The sequence below is a fragment of the Dromiciops gliroides genome, chromosome 1, assembly GCF_019393635.1.
Source record: "Dromiciops gliroides isolate mDroGli1 chromosome 1, mDroGli1.pri, whole genome shotgun sequence".
Classification (NCBI taxonomy): domain Eukaryota; kingdom Metazoa; phylum Chordata; class Mammalia; order Microbiotheria; family Microbiotheriidae; genus Dromiciops; species Dromiciops gliroides.
The window spans coordinates 220,216,891-220,237,137 of NC_057861.1; the positions used below are offsets into that span (position 1 = coordinate 220,216,891).

Sequence of the window (20,247 nt, forward strand, 5' to 3'; positions counted from 1 at the left end):
AAAAATGGAGAATTTCTCAATGATGAACTTAATAGGGATATATAGCATTGGCCAAAAAGAATTCCATCTGAAAGCCGTGTTTAAAATGAAGCTTTTCTAAGAAGTCAAGAAACATGGGCAGCTAGGTGGTGCAGTGGATAAAGCACCAGCCTTGGATTCAGGAGGACCTGAGTTCAAATTCAACCTCAGACACTTGACACTTACTAGCTGTGTGACCCTGTGTGACGACCCCTCCCCAAAAAAGAAGTCAAGAAACTAGTAAGCTATAATTGCAATCTTATAGAGGTGAAGATACTATGTGTTTTGGCCCCTCAGTGCCCAGTAAAGAACTTCATTAGACACCAATACTGCTTGCCAGATCTTTATTTCCTTCATGGCATCATTGATCTGATTTGAAGACCCCAAAGTACTTTTCTTACATTTGCATGTGAAAGCTATCTTTCAGAGACACACATATGGACATATTTTGGGCCCTGTCTACTTCAGTGAATGAGCCACCAAAGCATATTTATTGAGTAGTACATTTATTGAATCCAGTTTATAGTGTTCCACATATCTCTTCCCATTTTTGGCCCTTGGAGGCCTATTGTGTATACCCTTTCTTTCAGGCTCATTTTGCACATCACCCCTTTCATTAGCATAAAGGAACTTCTTAGGAAACAAAAAGCTGGCCACAGATAACTTTTACCTGCATCATTAGTATTTTATTTTTATTTTAATTTTTTTTGGTGAGGCAATTGGGGTTAAGTGACTTGCCTAGGGTCATACAGCTAGTAAGTGTTAAGTGTCTGAGGCTGGATTTGAACTCAGGTACTCCTGACTCCAGGGCTGATGCTCTATCCACTGCGACACCTAGCTGCCCCCTGCATCATTAGTATTGAGTAGCAGTGGCCAACTACCTGGAATGATGTGTCTAAGAATATATATGGTAGCATCCCTGAAACCAGTCACTTAAAAGTTAACATTGGGAAGGAAACTAAAGGATTCATCTAGGATCCCTTTAATGCAAGGCACTGTCCCCCTACAGGAGCCAACCCTTGGTTCTTGCTTTCAGAGGAGGAGGAGAATCATCAGTGTCATTAAGCACACGCAACATGTAATTCCCAGTGTAGATGAGAAATTGTCCGGTGACTTGGGCAGCATAGGACATAAACCGCAAGAAGTGCCTAGAAGACAGCAGAAATAAGTTGAAAACAACTCCCCAAAAAGGTCCAAAGATCTCATACCTTGCTCGAGTAAGCATTTTAGATTAGGATGGGAACATCACTTTTCTCCTTCAATATCTTGGTGCACTATCCCCACTTGAGGGGTGGAAAGAGGCAACAGTTTCCAATATTAGACGTCTATTACTTACCACTCCCAAACTTAACTCAGTTATAATTAGATGGACACACCCTTTATCTAAGCCCTGATTTAAGCGGAATGCCAAGCTTAAATACTGAATGGCACCAGATATAGTCAGTGCTTTGAGTTATTAGTTTTCAGTAACTCCACAATAATATTGAGCCCTTAAGAGTCTAATTGATATACAAAAAAAGGAGTCTAACTGATGGAAATAATTAGGTTAGGCCTGAATTGAAGTTAGGCTTGGCCAATGGAAGGGAAAAAATTAATGAGGATCTCATTGCCCTTATGAAGGTGTTAGTTAACCCATTCCATTGAGGGCAATCAGTTAAGTCATCCAAGTTAGTCCTTAGAAGTTAGAGCTTCTCAAAATTAAAAATAGTTCTTCTATCTTGCCTAGTGCTTAGCACTAACTTCAGCATTAAAAGTGAATCATTTTTGGGGGTGGCTAGGTGGCACAGTGGATAAAGCACCAGCCCTGAATTCAGGAGTACCTGAGTTCAAATCCGGCCTCAGATACTTGACACTTACTAGCTGTGTGACCTTGGGCAAGTCACTTAAACCCCATTGCCCCATCAAAAAAAAAAAAAGTGAATCATTTTTGGTTCATTAAGAATAACAGCCTTAACTTGTGTTCCTATTCAGTCTAGAGCTTAAACGAGTTCCCCCTTCCTCCCCAAACTTGTGCCATGATCACATTTGAGACAGCTAGGCATCGTATAAACTTCCTGTGTGTGTCCACTTGTCGGTGGGAGCTCTTCTGAACCTGTGTGCAGATGCCTCAGACTGAATTCCTGTCCACTGCCAGGTGCAGCTTTCCTAGGGGCTTGTGCTCACAGCAGTTGCCTAGGGCCAGACAGCTGGGCTGCCATCATCACGACTTTCTCAGCAGTTGTGGCTATTCAGTGAATGTTTGTTGCTTCTCTGGAGGATCATCTGATCTTCCCGTTGATTTGAACCAATCAGAAGGAAGCCTTAAGTTTGCCTTTCAGGGAAGTCCTTGCTGGGAGTCAAATTGCAGCAAAATGCTGAGAGTCATCTTTTTCAAACTTGAAGGCAGCTTGCCTCTGCCTTACCATTAGCCACATATTGGACATAGTCATTACTAGCTATGTATAAAAGTGATTTTAAAATGACAACAGGAGTCAGACTAAACTTTTTAATTCCAAGAGTAAGTGATAAACCTATTTGGCTCTTATTATTTTCTTTTCTTTTTTCTTTCTTTTTTTTTTGGTGAGGCAATTGGGGTTAAGTGACTTGCCCAGGGTCATACAGCTAGTAAGTGTCAAGTGTCTGAGGCCAGATTTGAACTCAGGTCCTCCTGACTCCAGGGCTGGTGCTCTATCCACTGTACCATCTAGCTACTGCCCTCTTATTATTTTCTTTTTCTTTTTCTTTTTTGCGGGGCAATGAAGGTTAAGTGACTTGCCTAAGGTCACACAGCTAGGAAGTATCAAGTGTCTAAGGCTGGATTTGAACTCTGGACCTCCTGAATCCTGGGCCAGTGCTTTATCCACTGCGCCACCTAGCTGCCCCCTCTTATTATTTTCTTAAGCCATTCTCCTGACCTGTTCTACTGAACTCAGAGAAGGTAGTTATAAGATCTGGTGTAGGAAAAATACAGAAAGGCAAGTCATTTCTGTTTCTGTCTGTCTCCACGGTCCTCCTAATTTAAAGGGTATTTAGAGGGAGCAATGGAATATCCATATAGGAATTCCCAAATCTTTGTATAAAACTCCCTAGGGGCCCCTGCTGCTATAGCTGCCTTCTTAGAGACTCTCTTTAGGCTATGTTCCTTGTATGGAAAGCAATTCACCCAATGTTCTATGGAAATTCTGCTGGAGGTGCAGAGTAAAGATATTCCAAGGCCTCTTGATCCATAAGTACCACAGGAGTCACAGGAACCACAAGGATCACTTAATCCACCTTCCTTATGAAGAATCCCAAGCCCAGGGGGCAAAAGGCTTTCCCCAAGGACACACAATTAGCTACTAATTGAGTCGGTCAGAATCCCGACTCCCTGAGCCAAGTGTGGCTGCTGCTACACCAGTATTTGATAATAATGTTGAGGGCCAGTGACTATGCACTTTGATGCCAATACACAAGTGAACAGGGATCCAAACAAGCTCTGAGGTTAGACTAAGTGCTCCTGTACCTTGCAGTCAGTCAATAGAGTTTATTTATTACTTATAGAACCCCAGGCAATCCCTGGGGAAACAAAGAAAGGTAAAAGGCAGCTAGAAAGGACCTTACAGTCTGAGAAGATGACCTACAAACGACTGTATACAAACAAGCTATCCATTGGATCAACTGGAGATAATTAACAGAGGGAAGGCCCTAGCATTAAGGAGGATCAGGAATAGCTTCTTGAAAGAAGAAAGCTTCCAATTTAGCATGATCGGATAATCCATAAGCGTTAATTTCTCATACCAGTCAGCACATATTAAGCACCTACTATGTACCCTGCACTGTGTTAAGTGCTAGGGATACAAAGAAAGGCAAAAGGGTCCCTGTCCTCAAGGAGTTTGAGACTAAGGAAATAGAAACCCCATTGACTGCTGGGTTCATAATATACGAACCCAGTTCATATATTGCATAAAAGTATTTAAGCCTATAAAACTAGCTTACCTCAGCACAGCTTTGGCCGATGTACATTTGATGTCATAGGACACAGAATATATCTCATACATGGTGGCTTTCACGTTTAAGCATCCAAGGAAGTCTTTGGGATTCATCTTATACAAGTCAAAAGTGACTTTTGCTATTCCAGACCTTTTTTGCTTCTGAGTAACATATTTAGGACCCTGTTTTGAGGAAAGATAGTTTTAAAAATCCTAGTTAAACCACACATCTAGTGTTGTAACTTTTGTTTTAGGCTGGCTTCAGGTTTCATTGAAGCCAGTGTAAAATACTGATACTCGTAGGGAGCTGCTTGGACTACAACCTATAATTTAAGCAGAGCTATTGGATTCAGAGTTCTGAATAATTTGTGTCTCAGTCCAACATTTGTACCACTGTGAGTATGGTTCTGTTGCCAGAACTTTGGTGAGACAAAGAGTATATAAACTCAGTGCTAGATTCAGCTTAGGGCAGCAAGAGTTAGGCCTCAGTGAACTCTACATATGAGATAAAAGGTATTGAGATGTACTCATAGGTTAACAAGTTGCAACAGATACCAAATAGTTATTTGATTGGGTCTTCTGGCCTTATTCCCTAACAATAAAGCACTTCACCATTCATTTTCAATTGAGAGGTAGTCAGCATTGTTTCCTTTTTGGAGAAGCAGCCAGGCAGATGATGTGAATGTCACATTGTTAGCAGCTGAGGTGGAATGAGCTAGAAGAGGCCTGGGCATTCATAATGTCCAACTCCTTTGTACTCTGTGGACATGGAGACCCAGGGCAGTTGAGACTGGTCCATGGTCACACAGGTAGTGAGTGACAAAGCTGGAATTTGAACCCAGGTACTTTGACCTTAAATGCAGTGTTGTTCCCACTCTCTCCAATCCCCAAACTTTAAGCACTTTGGTTTTTGTTGTTGTTGTTGTTGTGTTTTTTTTGTGGGGCAATGAGGGTTAAGTGATTTGCCCAGGGTCACACAGCTACTAAGTGTCAAGTGTCTGAGGCTGGATTTGAACTCAGGTCCTCCTGAATCCAGGGCTAGTGCTTTATCCACTGCACCACCTAGCTGCCCCAAGCACTTTGTTTTAAAAAATTTTCTGCATTAGACAGAGAATTGGCTTTTGAGGGTCACTATACAATGCTATGGTATTTTCAGAACTCTACATTAGTAAGGTTTTTCAGATCAAAATATCTAAATGCCTTCATTTATTTATTTGTGAGGCAACGAGGGTTAAGTGACTTGCTCAGGGTCACACAGCTAGTAAGTATCAATTGTCTGAGGCCAGATTTGAACTCAGGTCCTCCTTAATCCAGGGCCAGTGCTTTATCTACTGTGCCACCTAGCTGCCTCCTTGAATTCCATTATTAAAAATATCACCAAGTCTTTTTTATTTCACTCCATCCTGGTTTTTTGTTTTTTGTTTTTTTTTCCCATTCCCAAACACAGAGTGCTGTCTAAAGTCCTTGAGCAGCAGATTGCAGATAAGCAATCTGCTAGAGATTTTGGTCATAATCCATTCCTTTTCAGTCATTTTGCCTCCTCAGTGATAACTGGAGGTTGGCCAAAAGTTGATGTGATCTGTGGTTTAATGGCCCCTATCGGGGTACTTACAACTAAAACTTGAGGTCTCTTTGGCAGTGTGCTAACATCCACAAGAAGAGATCCAAATGAGCAAAGTCATAATCATTCTAGACCTATACGCCAAACCTATAACCAGCACTAAGTAACCATTATTTCTGCTTTGAAATGGAAACTGCCCTAATTGAATATGGGAGGGGACTCATTTAATTACACTGGAGCCCAGATAACTGACTCACTGTGACCCAAGAACCTGAACCTTATGGATAAATAATGTAGAAAGCCATCTTCAAACCACATCTTTTCTTAAACGGCTCTAGCAAGTTAATAGTCTCAATTGTTTAGTGGAGGGTGACACCTAGTGGTGATCTTGCATGTTACAAGTGGCTGATTTTTGATAACATAAAGCGTTTTAAGAGTTTAAAAATTATTTGTGCCTTTTTTATTCTACACATCATAGCCATTGCTCAATATTCCTCCACTCCTAGAATTAATTTAAGATTTGGAAAATTGCTTTCCTCACAACAGCCCTGTGAAATAGGTTATTATATTATAGCGTTATTGTCTCCATTTTCCAGATGAGAAACTACTGCTTTGAATGGGTGACTTAATCAGGATCATACAGCTAGTAAATATCTCTCTGAAGCTGAATTTGAACCTAGATTGCCTGATTCCAAGTACATTACTCTATTTACTATGCCAAGATTCCTAGATGTTAGTATAAGCAGAATAAACAGAAAAAGTTCTTGTCAGATCTTACTTGCAGGCAGAAAACAATGCCATTTTGATCAAAAATACATCAGGCAGCTAGATGGATAGAGTGCTGGGCTTGGAGTCAAGAAGACATGAGCTTGAGGCAGCTAGATGGCACAGTGGATAGAGCACCGGCCCTGGATTCAGGAGGACCTGAGTTCAAATCCGGCCTCAGATACTTGACACTTACTAGCTGTGTGACCCTGGGCAAGTCACTTAACCCCAATTGCCTCACTAAAAAAAAAAAAAAAAGAAGACTTGAGTTCAAATCTGCCTCAAATAATCATTAATTATGTGACCCTGGGCAAGTCACTTAAACCCTGTTTGCCCCAGTTTCTTCTTCCGTAAATTGAATGGCAAAACACTTCATTGTCTTTGCCAAGAAAACCCCAAACGGGGTAATGAAAAATCAGACACAGCTGAGTAACAAGAAGAAAACAACTACTCTCTGTGGTGAAAAAAAGGGACCAGACCACCTAGGGTCCCTCTATTTGATTTTAACCTAATAATTCAACAACAGATAAAGCAACTCCTCCTTATGTGGGGCTAACCCTGTTTTCAATTTTTTTTTTCATGCTTATATCTAAGTATGTACATATGTATGCACTTACCTGTGGGGAGAAGAAGTAAGCTGCAGTGGATAAGCATTAGAATTGTAATGCTGGAAAGACCTAGGTTCAAATTCCTCCTCAGCCAAATCTTTGCCTCTGGAATCCTGGTCAAATTACTTACCTTCTCAGGGCTCTAGGCAACTCTCTATAGAGGATAAGTTGCAGAAAAGGTTGCAACATGCATTGGTAAAATTTCCTTGCCTGGGAGTTCTCTATAGGAATAAAATCACAGGCCCAGTCCTTAGTCCTATCTTATGATTAAGTCTTTTTTTTTAATTTAAATTAATTTTTTTTTTTTTTGCTGGGCAATTGGGGTTAAATGACAAGTATCTGAGGCCAGATTTGAACTCGGGTCCTCCTGAATCCAGGGCCAGTGCTCTATCCACTGCTCCACCTAGCTGCCCCCTATGATTAAGTCTTAAAACAAACTCGGTGAATGCCATTATTAGTATGAAAGCAAAGGAAAAAATGAGTTGAGTATGTACTTTTAAATAAACCCAACACCTTAAAAAGGAACAGGGAAAGAAACCACGTTAATACCTGAGATTAATACAACTGAAAAGAAAAAAAATTTAAATGATAAAACCAAAAGCTGTTTTGATTTGTTTTGGGACAATCCTTACACCCCCACATGCCTGGTAGACAGGACAGATGAAGAAAAAGAAGTTTAAAAGAGATTGAGTGACTTGTTCAGGGTCACAACCCTACAGAAAAGCAGGGTCAGGATTAGGCCCCATTTCTCCTTACAATTCTTCTCTTAAAGAGCATGGAAAAAAAAACAACCCTCAACTCTGGAATTGGTAGGTTTTTATTTTAAACAGTACCAGAAGCCTGGGGAAAAATACTTCTGGAATTCATCCTAGTCTTTCACTGGCTTACAGTGATCTTCCCAAAAATAAATTTTCCATAGCCCTTGCTTCAGATTGATAGCCCTTTGGTGGGACTCCATAATCCAGCTTACTCTGTTCCATCTAAGCAAATTTCCTTATTTTTTTCTCCTCTATATCCTCTCTCTTCCCTGATTATCACTTCCTCCCCCACTGAAATCTCTTTATGGATAGTCCCAGAAGAATAGAATAACTTCTTACTACACCCTTCATGACCTATCACCTCCAGGAATCTCTGATTAATTCTATGGATTTTTCTGACCAAGTACCATAATCAGCCTATCCCTTCAAGTCAAAGATTTATTAAGTGCCAACCATGTGCCAGGTACTGAGTGGAATAATTCTAAAGATAAATAGATGAGTCTTACAACTTAATACCCTACGTGTCTGAAATTTCCTCCCCTCCCTTCTTTCCCCATTAAATTTTTACCAATCATTTAAAGTTCAACTCAAATACTATCTCTGGCATGTAGCCTTTACTGATCACCTACCTATCCCCTCCTCATAGATCTCAAAGCACTTTGTTTTACACCTCTCTAATTCACTTATTGTATAATTTTGTGTATCACTGTTATCTGTTCTATTTCTTTTTTTTTTTTTTTTTTTGGTGAGGCAATTGGGGTCAAGTGACTTGCCCAGGGTCACACAGCTAGTAAGTGTTAAGTGTCTGAGGCTGGATTTGAACTCAGGTACTCCTGAATCCAGGGCCAGTGCTTTATCCACTGCACCATCTAGCTGCCCCTTGTTCTATTTCTTTAATGTAAGCTTTATGAGGGTAGGGACTAAGACTTCTCTAAACTTTGTATCTCTTTTCTCTCCTTTCCAAACTCCCGCGCCCCCCCCCCCCCATCTGCAGCACAGAGTAAACACTTAGTAAATGTCTGCTGAATAAATGCTGGCCATGAGATTACCTGGTTTCTCCCCATTAATCTCCTTGAGAACAGGTATATCATTCAATTATCGGGCCACATCCTTAAGTACACAATATGCTGTCAATTACTGCCCTAGTAATTCAGATAAGCCCCTCAGATAAGCCCCTCAACCTCTTTGCCTCAGTTCTTACAATTTTAATTCCTGAAGATACTAGTTATGTAGAGAATATGCATAAAGCCCTTGGGGACATATCAGGTAAATACAAGCTCCATTGTTAGGGGTTCTGCATACCTAAACTGAAAGAAGAATTAGTTGATATTTTTACTTACCAGCGTCCATTTCTGTCCTTTTTCCAAGATCATGAAATGTGTATTGTCTCCTAGGGTCTGAAAGAATTCTTCAGTATCAACAACTGTGCCATCTTCTTCCAACACTAAAGTAACCAGCCCAGTAGTAATTGCTAGGGCATCCAGGGTCTAGATTTGTGATAGAACAGAAAACCAGTATCATTGGCTTTGTAGTAAGTATGGTCTGATTCAACTGGAGCCCTCAGCATTGCCATCCATCTGTTAACTACCAAAGGAGGTTATTGATATCAATAATATTTGGATAATGGCAAGAACTGGCAACCACACATTCATATAACACTTTAATGGTTTTTTTCCTTCTCAAATTAAATTCTATCCCAAAGAGATCAAAGTCAGAGGGAAAGGGTCCATATGTACAAGAGTATTTGTAGCAAAATTTTTTGGTAGCAAAGAATTGACAACAAAGTAGATGCCCATAAATTGGAAAAAAGGAAAACAAACTGTGGTATAAGAATTAACAAAATATTATTGTGTCATAAGAAAGAAAAAATATAATGCAATGAAGGAGGAAAACAAGCATTTATTAAAGGGCTCTATGTGTTAACTGTTTTATAAATATTGTCTCATTTGATCCTCGTAACAACCCTAGGACGTAGGCACTATTATTATCCCCATTGGGCAGATTCCCCAATTGATACCCCAGATATTGCCAGTTTGAAGGGATTGAGGCAGACAGAGGTTAGGTGATTTGCCCAACTAGTAAGTGTGTGAGGCCAAATAGGAACTCAGGGGTTCCTGACTCCAGGCCTAGCACTCTATTCACAGGGCCATATAAGCTGCCTCTATTTAATGGATTCAGAGAAACATAAAAAGATTTATATGAATGAATATAGGGGAAATGATCAAACCAGAAGAACAATTGGTTGTCATAGAAAACCTATGACAATAATAATATGAAGGAAATCAACTTTGAAAGATCTTAGAAAAAAATAAAAGAAAGATCTTAGAATCTGACCAAAGCACCTTCTTCTCTAAGCTTTAAGAAGCATTTTCCTCACAACTTTGTGAGTTAGGGAATACCTGCATTGGGGAAATTGATGCTATGAGTTAAGTGATTTGCCCATGGTCAGAGTTATCAAGAACTAAAACACAGAATTCAAACCCAGGTCTCCTGATTCCAAGGTCAGCACTCTTTCCACTGGGACTTGCTGCTTGTCCAAAACCTATTATTAAATCTATTATTGGGGGCAGCTAGGTGGTGCAGCAGATAGAGCACCAGCCCTAGGGTCAGGAGGACCTGAGTTCAAATCTGGCCTCAGACACTTAACACTTACTAGCTGTGTGACCCTGGGCAAGTCACTTAACCCCAATTGCCTCACCAAGAAAGAAAGAAAGAAAGAAAGAAAGAAAGAAAGAAAGAAAGAAAGAAAGAAAGAAAGAAAGAAAGAGGTTGGTCTAGATACATTTGCAGAAAATAGGATGTGTCATCGAGAACATTTACATAAATATCTTTATTAGACATATAGTTCTCACCTTTTGCAGTTTTTCTAACACAACAATGTGAGTCATAGATATTTTACATCAACTTACTTTGGAAGTTTCTCACACATGTTAATCAGATTATTTTGGGAAACAGATTTCAAAGAAATCCACTAAATCCACTACAGTTCACAGAACTACCAACATGTTGGCAACTGATGGTCTTTCATTTAATCAGTTTTTGAAAAACTAATATATGACATGACCTAAACTGCCAATTCTCTTTCTTCAGTAGCTTTCACATATAGGTAACACATTGTTTAGCTTGTCAAAAAAGGACCTTGCTCAAGTAAAAGCAAAGTCATTGCCTCTCTTTTCCTTATCCCCCAAAAGTCCTTAATGTACAAGATTCCCTATCCTTCTCTCTTGCCTTCTTCCCCATATTATTATCATTGACAACTAAAATAATTTGTTTGATACCTTAAGGTTTACAAAATGCCTGCTATAGCTACACTTGTACTCTATTGTTAAATCCAGGACTTAAAAAAAACCCCAAACAAACACATTTCTTTATCAACAAATAAGATAAAGGTCTAGTAAGGTTACTTTTGATTGAGTTTGACTATTAAATTTTAGCTTGGTGTGTTTGAAAATCAACATTAATTTATAACAAGAAACATATTTTTCCAGTGACAAAAAGAAAGAGAGAAAGGAAGGAAGGAAGGAAGGAAGGAAGGAAGGAAGGAAGGAAGGAAGGAAGGAAGGAAGGAAGGAAGGAAGGAAGGAAGGAAGGAAGGAAGGAAGGAAAGGCCATTTCCAAAGTCTGACAAGTCATTAAAGAAATACAATAATCTTATTGCTTAAGTGCTGACATTTGACATTGAGTTGTATTATGTGTCTTAATTGGAGCAACTACGACTAGTTAAATGAGGGCTTTGGGAACAGTACCTTGCTAATGAGTTCCTTCAATGTGTTGGCTGTCACTCCACGCCGGCTGCTTCGGTCATGATTTGAGACCCGGAAAGGCCGAGATGAATACATGAGGGGAGTTAACAGGACTCGTTTGGTTTGTGATCCCACGAAAGTCAGGGGCCTAAAAACAGAAGAATCAAGTCAAATTCAATTCGCTTTCAATTCAACATGCATTTATTAAAAACTTATTATGTATAACACTTATGTAGAAGGCACTGGGAATACAAACTGAAATAGTGTCTGTCCTCAAGAAGCTTACATTCCCCTGTGGAACATACAAAACATTACAAAGTAATTTCAAGAGTAACAGCATGGTAACAACTTGGAGACTCAAGAAAGGCTTCATATAGAAGGTAGTAGGGACCTGAGGAAACTCAGAATTCTAGAGAGCAGAGACAAAAAAAAGTTTGAGTGTGACTTTTACAACAGACCCCATTCCAGAAGTCTTTTAACCCCACGGGAATAATTTAAAATGATTTTTGCATCAAAAATATTAGAAAAAAGGATTTAAATTATTTTTAGGAAATGTTCTATCTAATATTGTCCAAAAATCATGCTCTCGTCTTGTTAACATGAGCTAAGAAAAGGATCCTTCAGATTGTTTTAAATTTGTCTGTATTGATAAATAAGGAAGATACTGTTGCTCTCTATTGGTCTATAATAGTCGATACTCAACACAATTAATTTGGATTAACTCCATGAAGACTTCCCTAACACCTTAAACCTATAATCACTAAGCCTCTGGGATTTGCCATCTGTGCCTCACAATTTACCATCCTATTTCATATAGAGCATTCTGTATAGACAGGGAACAAGATAGTTCATTATTAGTTGTGGAAACTCAGTTTATGTTCATTTTTTTTTAAAAAAAGTATCTTATTCTGAACTTAAGAAATAAAACAAGCATTTCTATAACATACTATAATAGAAAAAAAGATGATTGCACATGAAACTGCAAATTGATTATGTACATCTTGCTGTTTCTTTTAAATATATAATACTCATGTAGTTTTCTTTTTCTTCCCTTCTCTCCCTAATATGGCTACCACTAGAGACAAATATGTTTATATAGATACATATATATGTATATGTAAAATCATTCTATACCTACTCCTATTTATCAATTCTTTCTCTGAATATAGATAGCCTCTTCCTTCATAGGTCTTTTGAAGTTAATTTGGGTATTTATAATAGACAAAATAGTTTGTTCCCTCAAAGTTGTTCTTGAAATAATATTATTGTTACTGTATAAAAGATTCTCTTGGTTCTGTTCATTTCACTCATTATTTCATGCAACTCTATCCATAATTTTCTAAGGTCATAGAGCTCATCATTTCTTATGGCACAGTAGCATTCCATCACAATCATTTAACACAACCTATTCAGCCATTCCCCAATTGATTGGCATCCCTACAATTTTCAGTTCTTTGCCACCACAAAGAGAGCTGCTATAAATATTTTAGGACACATAGGTTCTTTTCCTTTCCCCCCTAATCATCTTGGAAAACAGACCTAATAGTGGTATTATATTGGCCCTTTCCACCCATTAACAATATTCTGCAATTATTTAAATCTGATTTTATTTGTATAAAATGTTTTTATATTTTTGTTCATATAATTCCTGGGCTTATTTTGACTGGTAGACTCCCAGGTATTTTATGCGGTGTTGCATTATTAATTGTTTCAACTAACTTTTAAGTTGATTCTTTGGGATTTTCCAAGTATCATATCATCTGCAAAAAGAGTTTTATTACCTCATTTCCTATTCTGATTCCTTCTATCTTCTCTTATATTCATTGTATGGTCTCTTCTACCTCTAATATCCTGTTACTATTTCCCAAAACAATCTGATTAACTTGTTTTAGTATCCTTCAAAATAAGTTAACATAGAGTATCACTCATTAGGGTAGAAAAACTGCAGAAGGTGAGAGCTGTATATATATAGTAAAAGTATTTCTTTAGATATCCTTGACACTTCTTATTTTCTGTAAATGAATTTAGACCAATGACTCTCAAAATTCTCCCCTAATTTAGACACTGGGGAAAGGGAGACAAAGGAATGGAAGAGGGACCAGGTAGCTATAGGTTTCTACCTTCTCTATCTTCTTATTGTCATTTACCCTAATTAGTTGAAATAATGGTGTCTCACTGAAAGCAATAAGGATAAATGTTATATTATCAATCAGTGCTAATTACTAAGAATATGAGCACATATATATGAAGTCTTATTTTGGGTTCTGTGGAAAATACCAAAATAATGTAAGATGGCCCTCTCCTGCTTTCAAAGAACCTATAATTTAGTTGGAAATTACATCGATATGTTTGGAGGGGACAGAATGAGCAAGCCTATACTAAGTCAGGAGTTCTTAACTTGGGGGTCTAAGTTTCCCCATGGGAACTGTTGAAAGATTTTAGAGGGGCTGTGAACTTGGATGAGGAAAAATTGATATCTTTATTTTCACTGACTTCTAACAATAGTGTAGCATTTCCTTTGGTTGTAGGTTTTGGTTTTGGTTTTGGTGAGGCAATTGGGGTTTAGTGACTAGCCTAGGGTCACACAGCTAGTAAGTGTAAAGTGTCTGAGGCTGGATCCAAACGCAGGTACTCCTGACTCCAGGGCCGGTGCTTTATCCACTGCGCCACCTAGCTGCCCCCTGGTTATAGTTTTTAAAAACCCCAAACCCCATTTTTCTGAGGATTCCCCAGGCTTCACCAGACTGACAGAGGCCCATGACACAAAAAAAGGTTAATAGTCTGTCCTAGGGAGATTCTGGACTCCATTTTAAAAAATGGCCCCAAATGCCTATCCTGATTATAATTCTTCAATTTTCTTCTGCCTGTACAAGTATATGTTTGTTGGTCATAATTAACTGCCTTATTTTACACAGAATTTTAAGTCAATAAATTGGAGGAGGAGCTCAATTCTCCTAGCAGTAAGTAGAGTGGGCTGGCTTTGTGACAGCTTTCCTCAGTGCTGAGAACTGACTTTTTCATTTGTTTCCGGATTTCCAGCAGAGTTCCAAGAAACCCAATCTGTTATTCTACTTGGTTTTCCCAGAACAGCCTGTTCCCTTCTGGATTTTTCTCTTTACTATGCTTTACTTAGTTCACTACCTTGAATGCTTGTGCAGTGATGTTTACCAAGTTTGTAATATTCTTTCAAAAGGCAAAAATGAATTCATCAATCACTTGCATTGTCTATATGTAACAAAATGATTAATCGACTTCCCTCCCTTCCTCAAACCCCAGGAATGTAATTTTACTCTTTCCTTCCTGAATTGACCAGGTTTTATGTTTTTCAGGAACATCAGCATTAATTCCTTTGGCAATGACAGTCAACAAATCCAATTTCCATATGATAAACACTGTGTTTATTATTACCCAGGGTAATTATTATTTGGGAAAGAGGACAAGAAATGGGGTTTTATTTTGTTTTGTTTGTTTTTACCTCTGACAAGGAAAAGAAAGCCACAAAGATGGAAACTAGGTTAGGTCACTGATGTAATACTGAGCAGGCAGGAAGAATCCTGGTTTCACATCTATCAGATGTTGGGATTAATAATAGTTAGAAAAGGTGCTAATGCTAAACCAATACAAATCTTTCTATGCCTCACATACTGTGTAAGATTAGAAGGTAACCTGGGGGAGGAGTAGGGGTGCCCAACCTCAATTTAAGGAGATAATAGCTAGCCTTCTAACACCGAACTTCTTTTATTTATTATTCAAATATTTGGATATCTACCATCTATCAATCAAAAAAGCATTTATTGGGGCAGCTAGGTGGCGCAGTGGATAGAGCACCGGCCCTGGCGTCAGGAGTACCTGAGTTCAAATCCAGCCTCAGACACTTAATACTTACTAGCTGTGTGACCCTGGGCAAGTCACTTAACCCCAATTGCCTCACTAAAAATTAAAAAAAAAAAAGCATTTATTAAGCACCAGGCACTGCCAAATACTGGGGATACAATGACAAAAGTACAAAGGTCCTTGACATCTAAGAAGCTTACATTCTAAATGGCAGATGGCATGTACTTATGTAAGTATATACACAATATTTACAAAATGAATAAAGGGTAGTTTGGGGTGGGAGGTCACCAGCAGCTATGTGTGTGTGTGTATGTTCTGGGGTGGGAGGGGATTAGCAAGAGTGGTGCTTGAGCTGAGACCTAAAGGAAACCAGAGATTCTGAGAATCAGAAAGGAGGAAGTGTATTCCAGGCATGATGGACAGCCAGTGGAAAGTAATAAAGAAAGGAGATGGAACTTGTGTATACAGAACAGTAAACAGGCTAATCGGAATTGCAGTGTGTGGGGAGGAGAGAGGGTTATGTGAGAAGAATCTAAGTTGTGCAAAACTTTAATGCAAGGCACAATGCTAGATATTTTTAGGAATACAGAGACATGGATTCTAACAACAAGTAACAAATCATCTAATGAACTTTGAAGGCATCATGTGTCCTGTTATATACCTTACTAACAGGAGCGATGACTAATCCCCACTAATGATCTCCTGGATAGCTAGTGTAAAATGTTTTTTTCTCCATCTTTTAATAGTTGTGTTTACTGATACCTTCTGCAGTTTCCCCTATTCCTGTAGTTGAGTTCCAAACCCTATTATTTAGTGAACCAAAGTCATTATTCTAAATGAAAGATCTCATAAATGGATAATTAATGTCATCTACTCAACCACCATTTTAAACAAAAACCAGAATGCACACTGTTGAGTATAGCACCTTCTTTGTTGCATTCATTTCAGTAGCGTGTGACATCAGAATTGTGTAACTATGAGAACATGAAATGACTTTGCTTGATAAAGGTGAAAGTTCAGGAACTAAATGTTAATCATAGTACTATTTTGTGTTTTTCTGTCTCTGACTGGAAAGAATAGTTGCCTACTAATTTCAGAAAGATAATCCAGAAACTTACTAATGAATCTACTTATGAAAAAATAATGCTATCATAACTTTTTGGGAATTATTTTAATGATAATCTGAAAGCATATGTAACCATAAAATCATAGTAGGGCTGCAAGGGGTCCTTGGAGTTCATCTATCCAATCTTGGCATTTTATCAGTGAGGGAACTGAGGTCCCAAGTGATTAAATGACTTACTCAGGGTTACATAGGGAATGAATTCCAATGCCAGGATTTGAACCTAAGATCTGATTTGAAATCCAGTTTTCATTACACTATGCCACATTCTTTTTTGAGACTAGGTCTCTCTTCATTACCCAGACATGAAGTGTGGAGTCCACTTGAAGGCTAGCCCTATTCTGAAAAACATCAGAGTTTTGGTGGGTTCTGTTTTCTAATCTGAGATCATTTACCCCCTTCCTGGGCAATTTGGTGGCCCCTTGTTCCAATGCTGAACTTACTGTGGACACTCAATCAGCAAAGCCCACACTGCAGCTTAGAACCTCCACGCTCGAGATTCACCAGTCTCAGCCTTCCCATTAGCAGGTATTATAGGCATGTTCCACCACACCCAGGTGCTAGAGTGCCACATGGCTTTGGAGAGACACAAGAAAGCTTCAGAGAGAGACTTGAACTGAAATTGAAATTTAACATTCCTTCAAAAATCTTTTATTGTTTAAATTTAGTGATGATACATTTGAAAAATAACCATCTGGGATGATACTGCTTCTGGTCTTAAATATTTAAGTGAAAAAGTACCAATAATGGCTACTTAATTAATCCTTAATAACTTAATCTCTTCTTTTTAATGGGGCTAGTTTATATGGTTCTTGAGCATATTCACTTTTACAGATGGATAGCTTGCTAAGAATAGTTCTAAAGAGAAGTTATAAACTAACAAAAACAGACCGAAAAGAAATTTCTACTCTAGCCTGGTAAAGTGTTGGTAGTTCAGAGATGATTTGTTTTTGTTTTTTGCAGGGCAATGAGGGTTAAATGACTTGCTCAAGGTCACATAGCTAGTGAGTGTCAAGTGTCTGAGGCCAGATTTGAACTCAGGTCCTCCTGAATCCAGGGCCTGTGCTTTAATCCACTGTGCCACGTAGCTGCCCATAGTAGTTCAGAGATTATTAAACTAGATTAAGTTAGGATAGTGTAACATGGTACAGATAGTAGGGCTGAGGAAGACTTCAGTCAGTCAATTTTGAGTATCTGTTCGGTACAATGAACTAAGGAAAAAACATAACTTTTTCATCTACAAAGAAGTGCTAAAAAGTTACCTTCTCTTCTCAAGAAGCTAATGATTTAGTTGGTTTAAGTGGATTTTATAATTTAGGTTATTTCTACACTCCTTATCCAATACCTACTACAAATGAATTCTCACAGATCTAACAGGGAAAATTGACATTTACTTCGGACCTAATGTCTCTATGTTTTATCCTCAAGAATAAGGGAGTCCTAGGGGGCAGCTAGGTGGCACAGTGGATAAAGCACAGGTCCTGGATTCGGGGGGACCTGGGTTCAAATCCAACCTCAGGCACTTGACACTTACTAGCTATGTGATCCTAGGCAAGTCACTTAACCCTTATTGCCCTGCAAAAAAAAAAAAAAAAGGATAAGGGAGTTCTGGCTATTTTTCTTCCTCCCCACCGTTTGGAGAGCTGATCAAATGTGTACGTGTGACTCATGGGTTGGGGGTAGACCAATCTGTAGAGTCAAATGTAAAGGTATCATTCATATTTTAATTAGTCTTTTCATGGAGGAAAATTCCAGTGCCCCTTGAAGTTTCAGAATCTGGTTTAACTATTAATTGCATTATAATTACCAACTTGTTAAGCAGTTTTACACAATTGAACAAGCAGTGGTGCTAGGGATACTTGCAGTACATACTCTTTTGTTTTGTTTTTTTAGTGAGGCAATTGGGGTTCAGTGACTTGCCCAGGGTCACACAGCTAGTAAGTGTTAAGTGTCTGAGGCCAGATTTGAACTCAGGTACTCCTGACTCCAGGGCTGGTGCCCTATCCACTGTGCCACCTAGCTGCCCCTTAGTATACATACTCTTGTAGTCATGTTTCTAACATGCCAGTGTCTTCATACTTTGAGAGAGCTAGGTGGCATAATGTATAGGGCACTGTGCCTGGAATCAGGAGGACCCAAGTTCAAATTCAGTTTCAGAAACTCACTAGCTGTGTGATCCTGGGCAAATCACTCAACCTCTGCCTAAAATTTCTCAACTGCAAAATAGGAATAATATATAATAGTACCTATTTTCCAAGGTGTTGTAAAGCACAAAGCACAGTGGCTGACACATAGTAGGTGCTTAATAAATGCTTCTTTTCTATGGCTCTCTCTCTCTCTCAAAGGTCTAGACTTTGAATCTTCCTTTTCCATCACTTCCTCTACCTGGATAAAGTGTGGTACAACAGTAATAACTTGGAGTCAAAAGACCTGAATTGAAATTCTAGTTCTGACACTTAAAAGCTGTGAGATGGTGGGCACACATTTTCTTCTCTGGGCTTTAATTTCCTAGAAAATGGGGATAATTCTTTCTACATTACATGGTTGGGAAAGAAGCACTTTGTGGGTGGTTTTTTTCTTTTTTTTTCTTTTTCCCCGGCAGTGAGGGTAAGTTATTTGCCCAGGGTCGCACAGCTAGTTAGTGTCAAGTGTCTGAGGTCAGATTTGAACTCAGGTCCTCTTGAATCCAGGGCCTGTGCTTTATCCAATGTGCCACCTAGCTGCCCTGAAAGAAGCACTTTGTAAGCCTTAAAGAGCTATGTAAATGTGAGCTCTCATTATTCCTAATAAAAATATTTTTCTTGCATCTGACCCATCTTCTCTGTGTGACTGTGGTCAAGTTAACTAATCTCTCTGTGTTCTAGGCAGATCCTTAAGACTAGAAGTTGGAGAGAGGGTACCAACTCCTACTGGTGGAAAGAAATTCTCTACAGAAATGGAATTACAGATCTAGTCTTGATCCCTCCTGTCTAACTCCTCTTCCCTAGTTTCACTGCAACCACCCTAGAAAGAGGCACCATTTATCCTCTAACTAGAATACGAAAACAACTTAAAAAAAAAAAAAAACTTTTTTCTTCCCTTCTCACCTCCAGAACACTCTTCATCAACTGCTGAATTATTTCTAGATCTGGCCATATCATTCGGATCCTTAAAAATCTGAAGTGGCTCCCTATTGTCTCCAGGGCAAAGTTCAAACCCTTCTGCCTGGCATTCAGGCTCTTTCACAATCTGGCACCACCCTCCCTTTTCAGTGTTATTTCCTGCTACTCCCTTTCACACCCTCTGCTTTCCAGCCAAATGAAGGTCCTCTCTTATCCTGAACAGGTCCTGGACTCTTCTGCCACTGTGTCCCAGCTCACACTGTTCCCTTGTTCCTGGGATGCCTTGCCTGCCTGCTGAAATCCTCCTTACATCAATTGTTCAAAGTTAAACTCAAAGACAATCTTCTCCATGAAGGCTTCTTCCTTCTTGTCAGTAATAGTCCCCTCCCATCCCAGATCACAAATATAAAGGAGTTTTGTATCTATCTAATGCACTTAGCACAGAACATTGTATACTGTAGCTATCTAGTTTATCTTCCAACTAGAATGTTAAATCTCTCAGGGCATTTTATTTAAACCTTGTATCTGCGAGGGCCAAAATTTGATATATGGAGTGTTATCTGGGTGACTTGCCTTAATATTGGGGTCCCAGAAATATGAGGGACCTTTTAGGTTCACCCTCCCCTCTGAACTGCCCTTTTTAGATATTTCTCCCAGGTCAATACGAAATGATGATCTAACAAAACTTCAGTTGAGACAGAATGGCCAGGTGGACAGAAAGGAGTCAAGAGAAAATTGCCACAAGAATCCAAAGAGAAGAGACAATATGCAGGAGGAGATGCCAAGTGC

The 20,247-nt window shown here is 39.0% G+C and overlaps 1 protein-coding gene across 2 annotated transcripts in view; it reads right to left on the minus strand.

Annotated features, from left to right (window-relative positions):
* Nucleotides 1-345: 345 nt before the first annotated feature.
* Nucleotides 346-20,247, minus strand: part of CIDEA (cell death inducing DFFA like effector a) — a 29,184-nt gene continuing 9,282 nt past the window's right edge. For both annotated transcript variants that reach the window (XM_043979018.1, XM_043979019.1), the window contains exons 2-5: nucleotides 11,404-11,548; nucleotides 8,998-9,144; nucleotides 3,973-4,148; nucleotides 346-1,166 (exon numbers count right to left, since the gene is read on the minus strand). In XM_043979018.1, coding sequence (XP_043834953.1) covers nucleotides 1,022-1,166; nucleotides 3,973-4,148; nucleotides 8,998-9,144; nucleotides 11,404-11,548 — 613 coding nt within the window. In that variant the 3' untranslated portion in view covers nucleotides 346-1,021. The remainder of the gene's footprint in view (nucleotides 1,167-3,972; nucleotides 4,149-8,997; nucleotides 9,145-11,403; nucleotides 11,549-20,247) is intronic.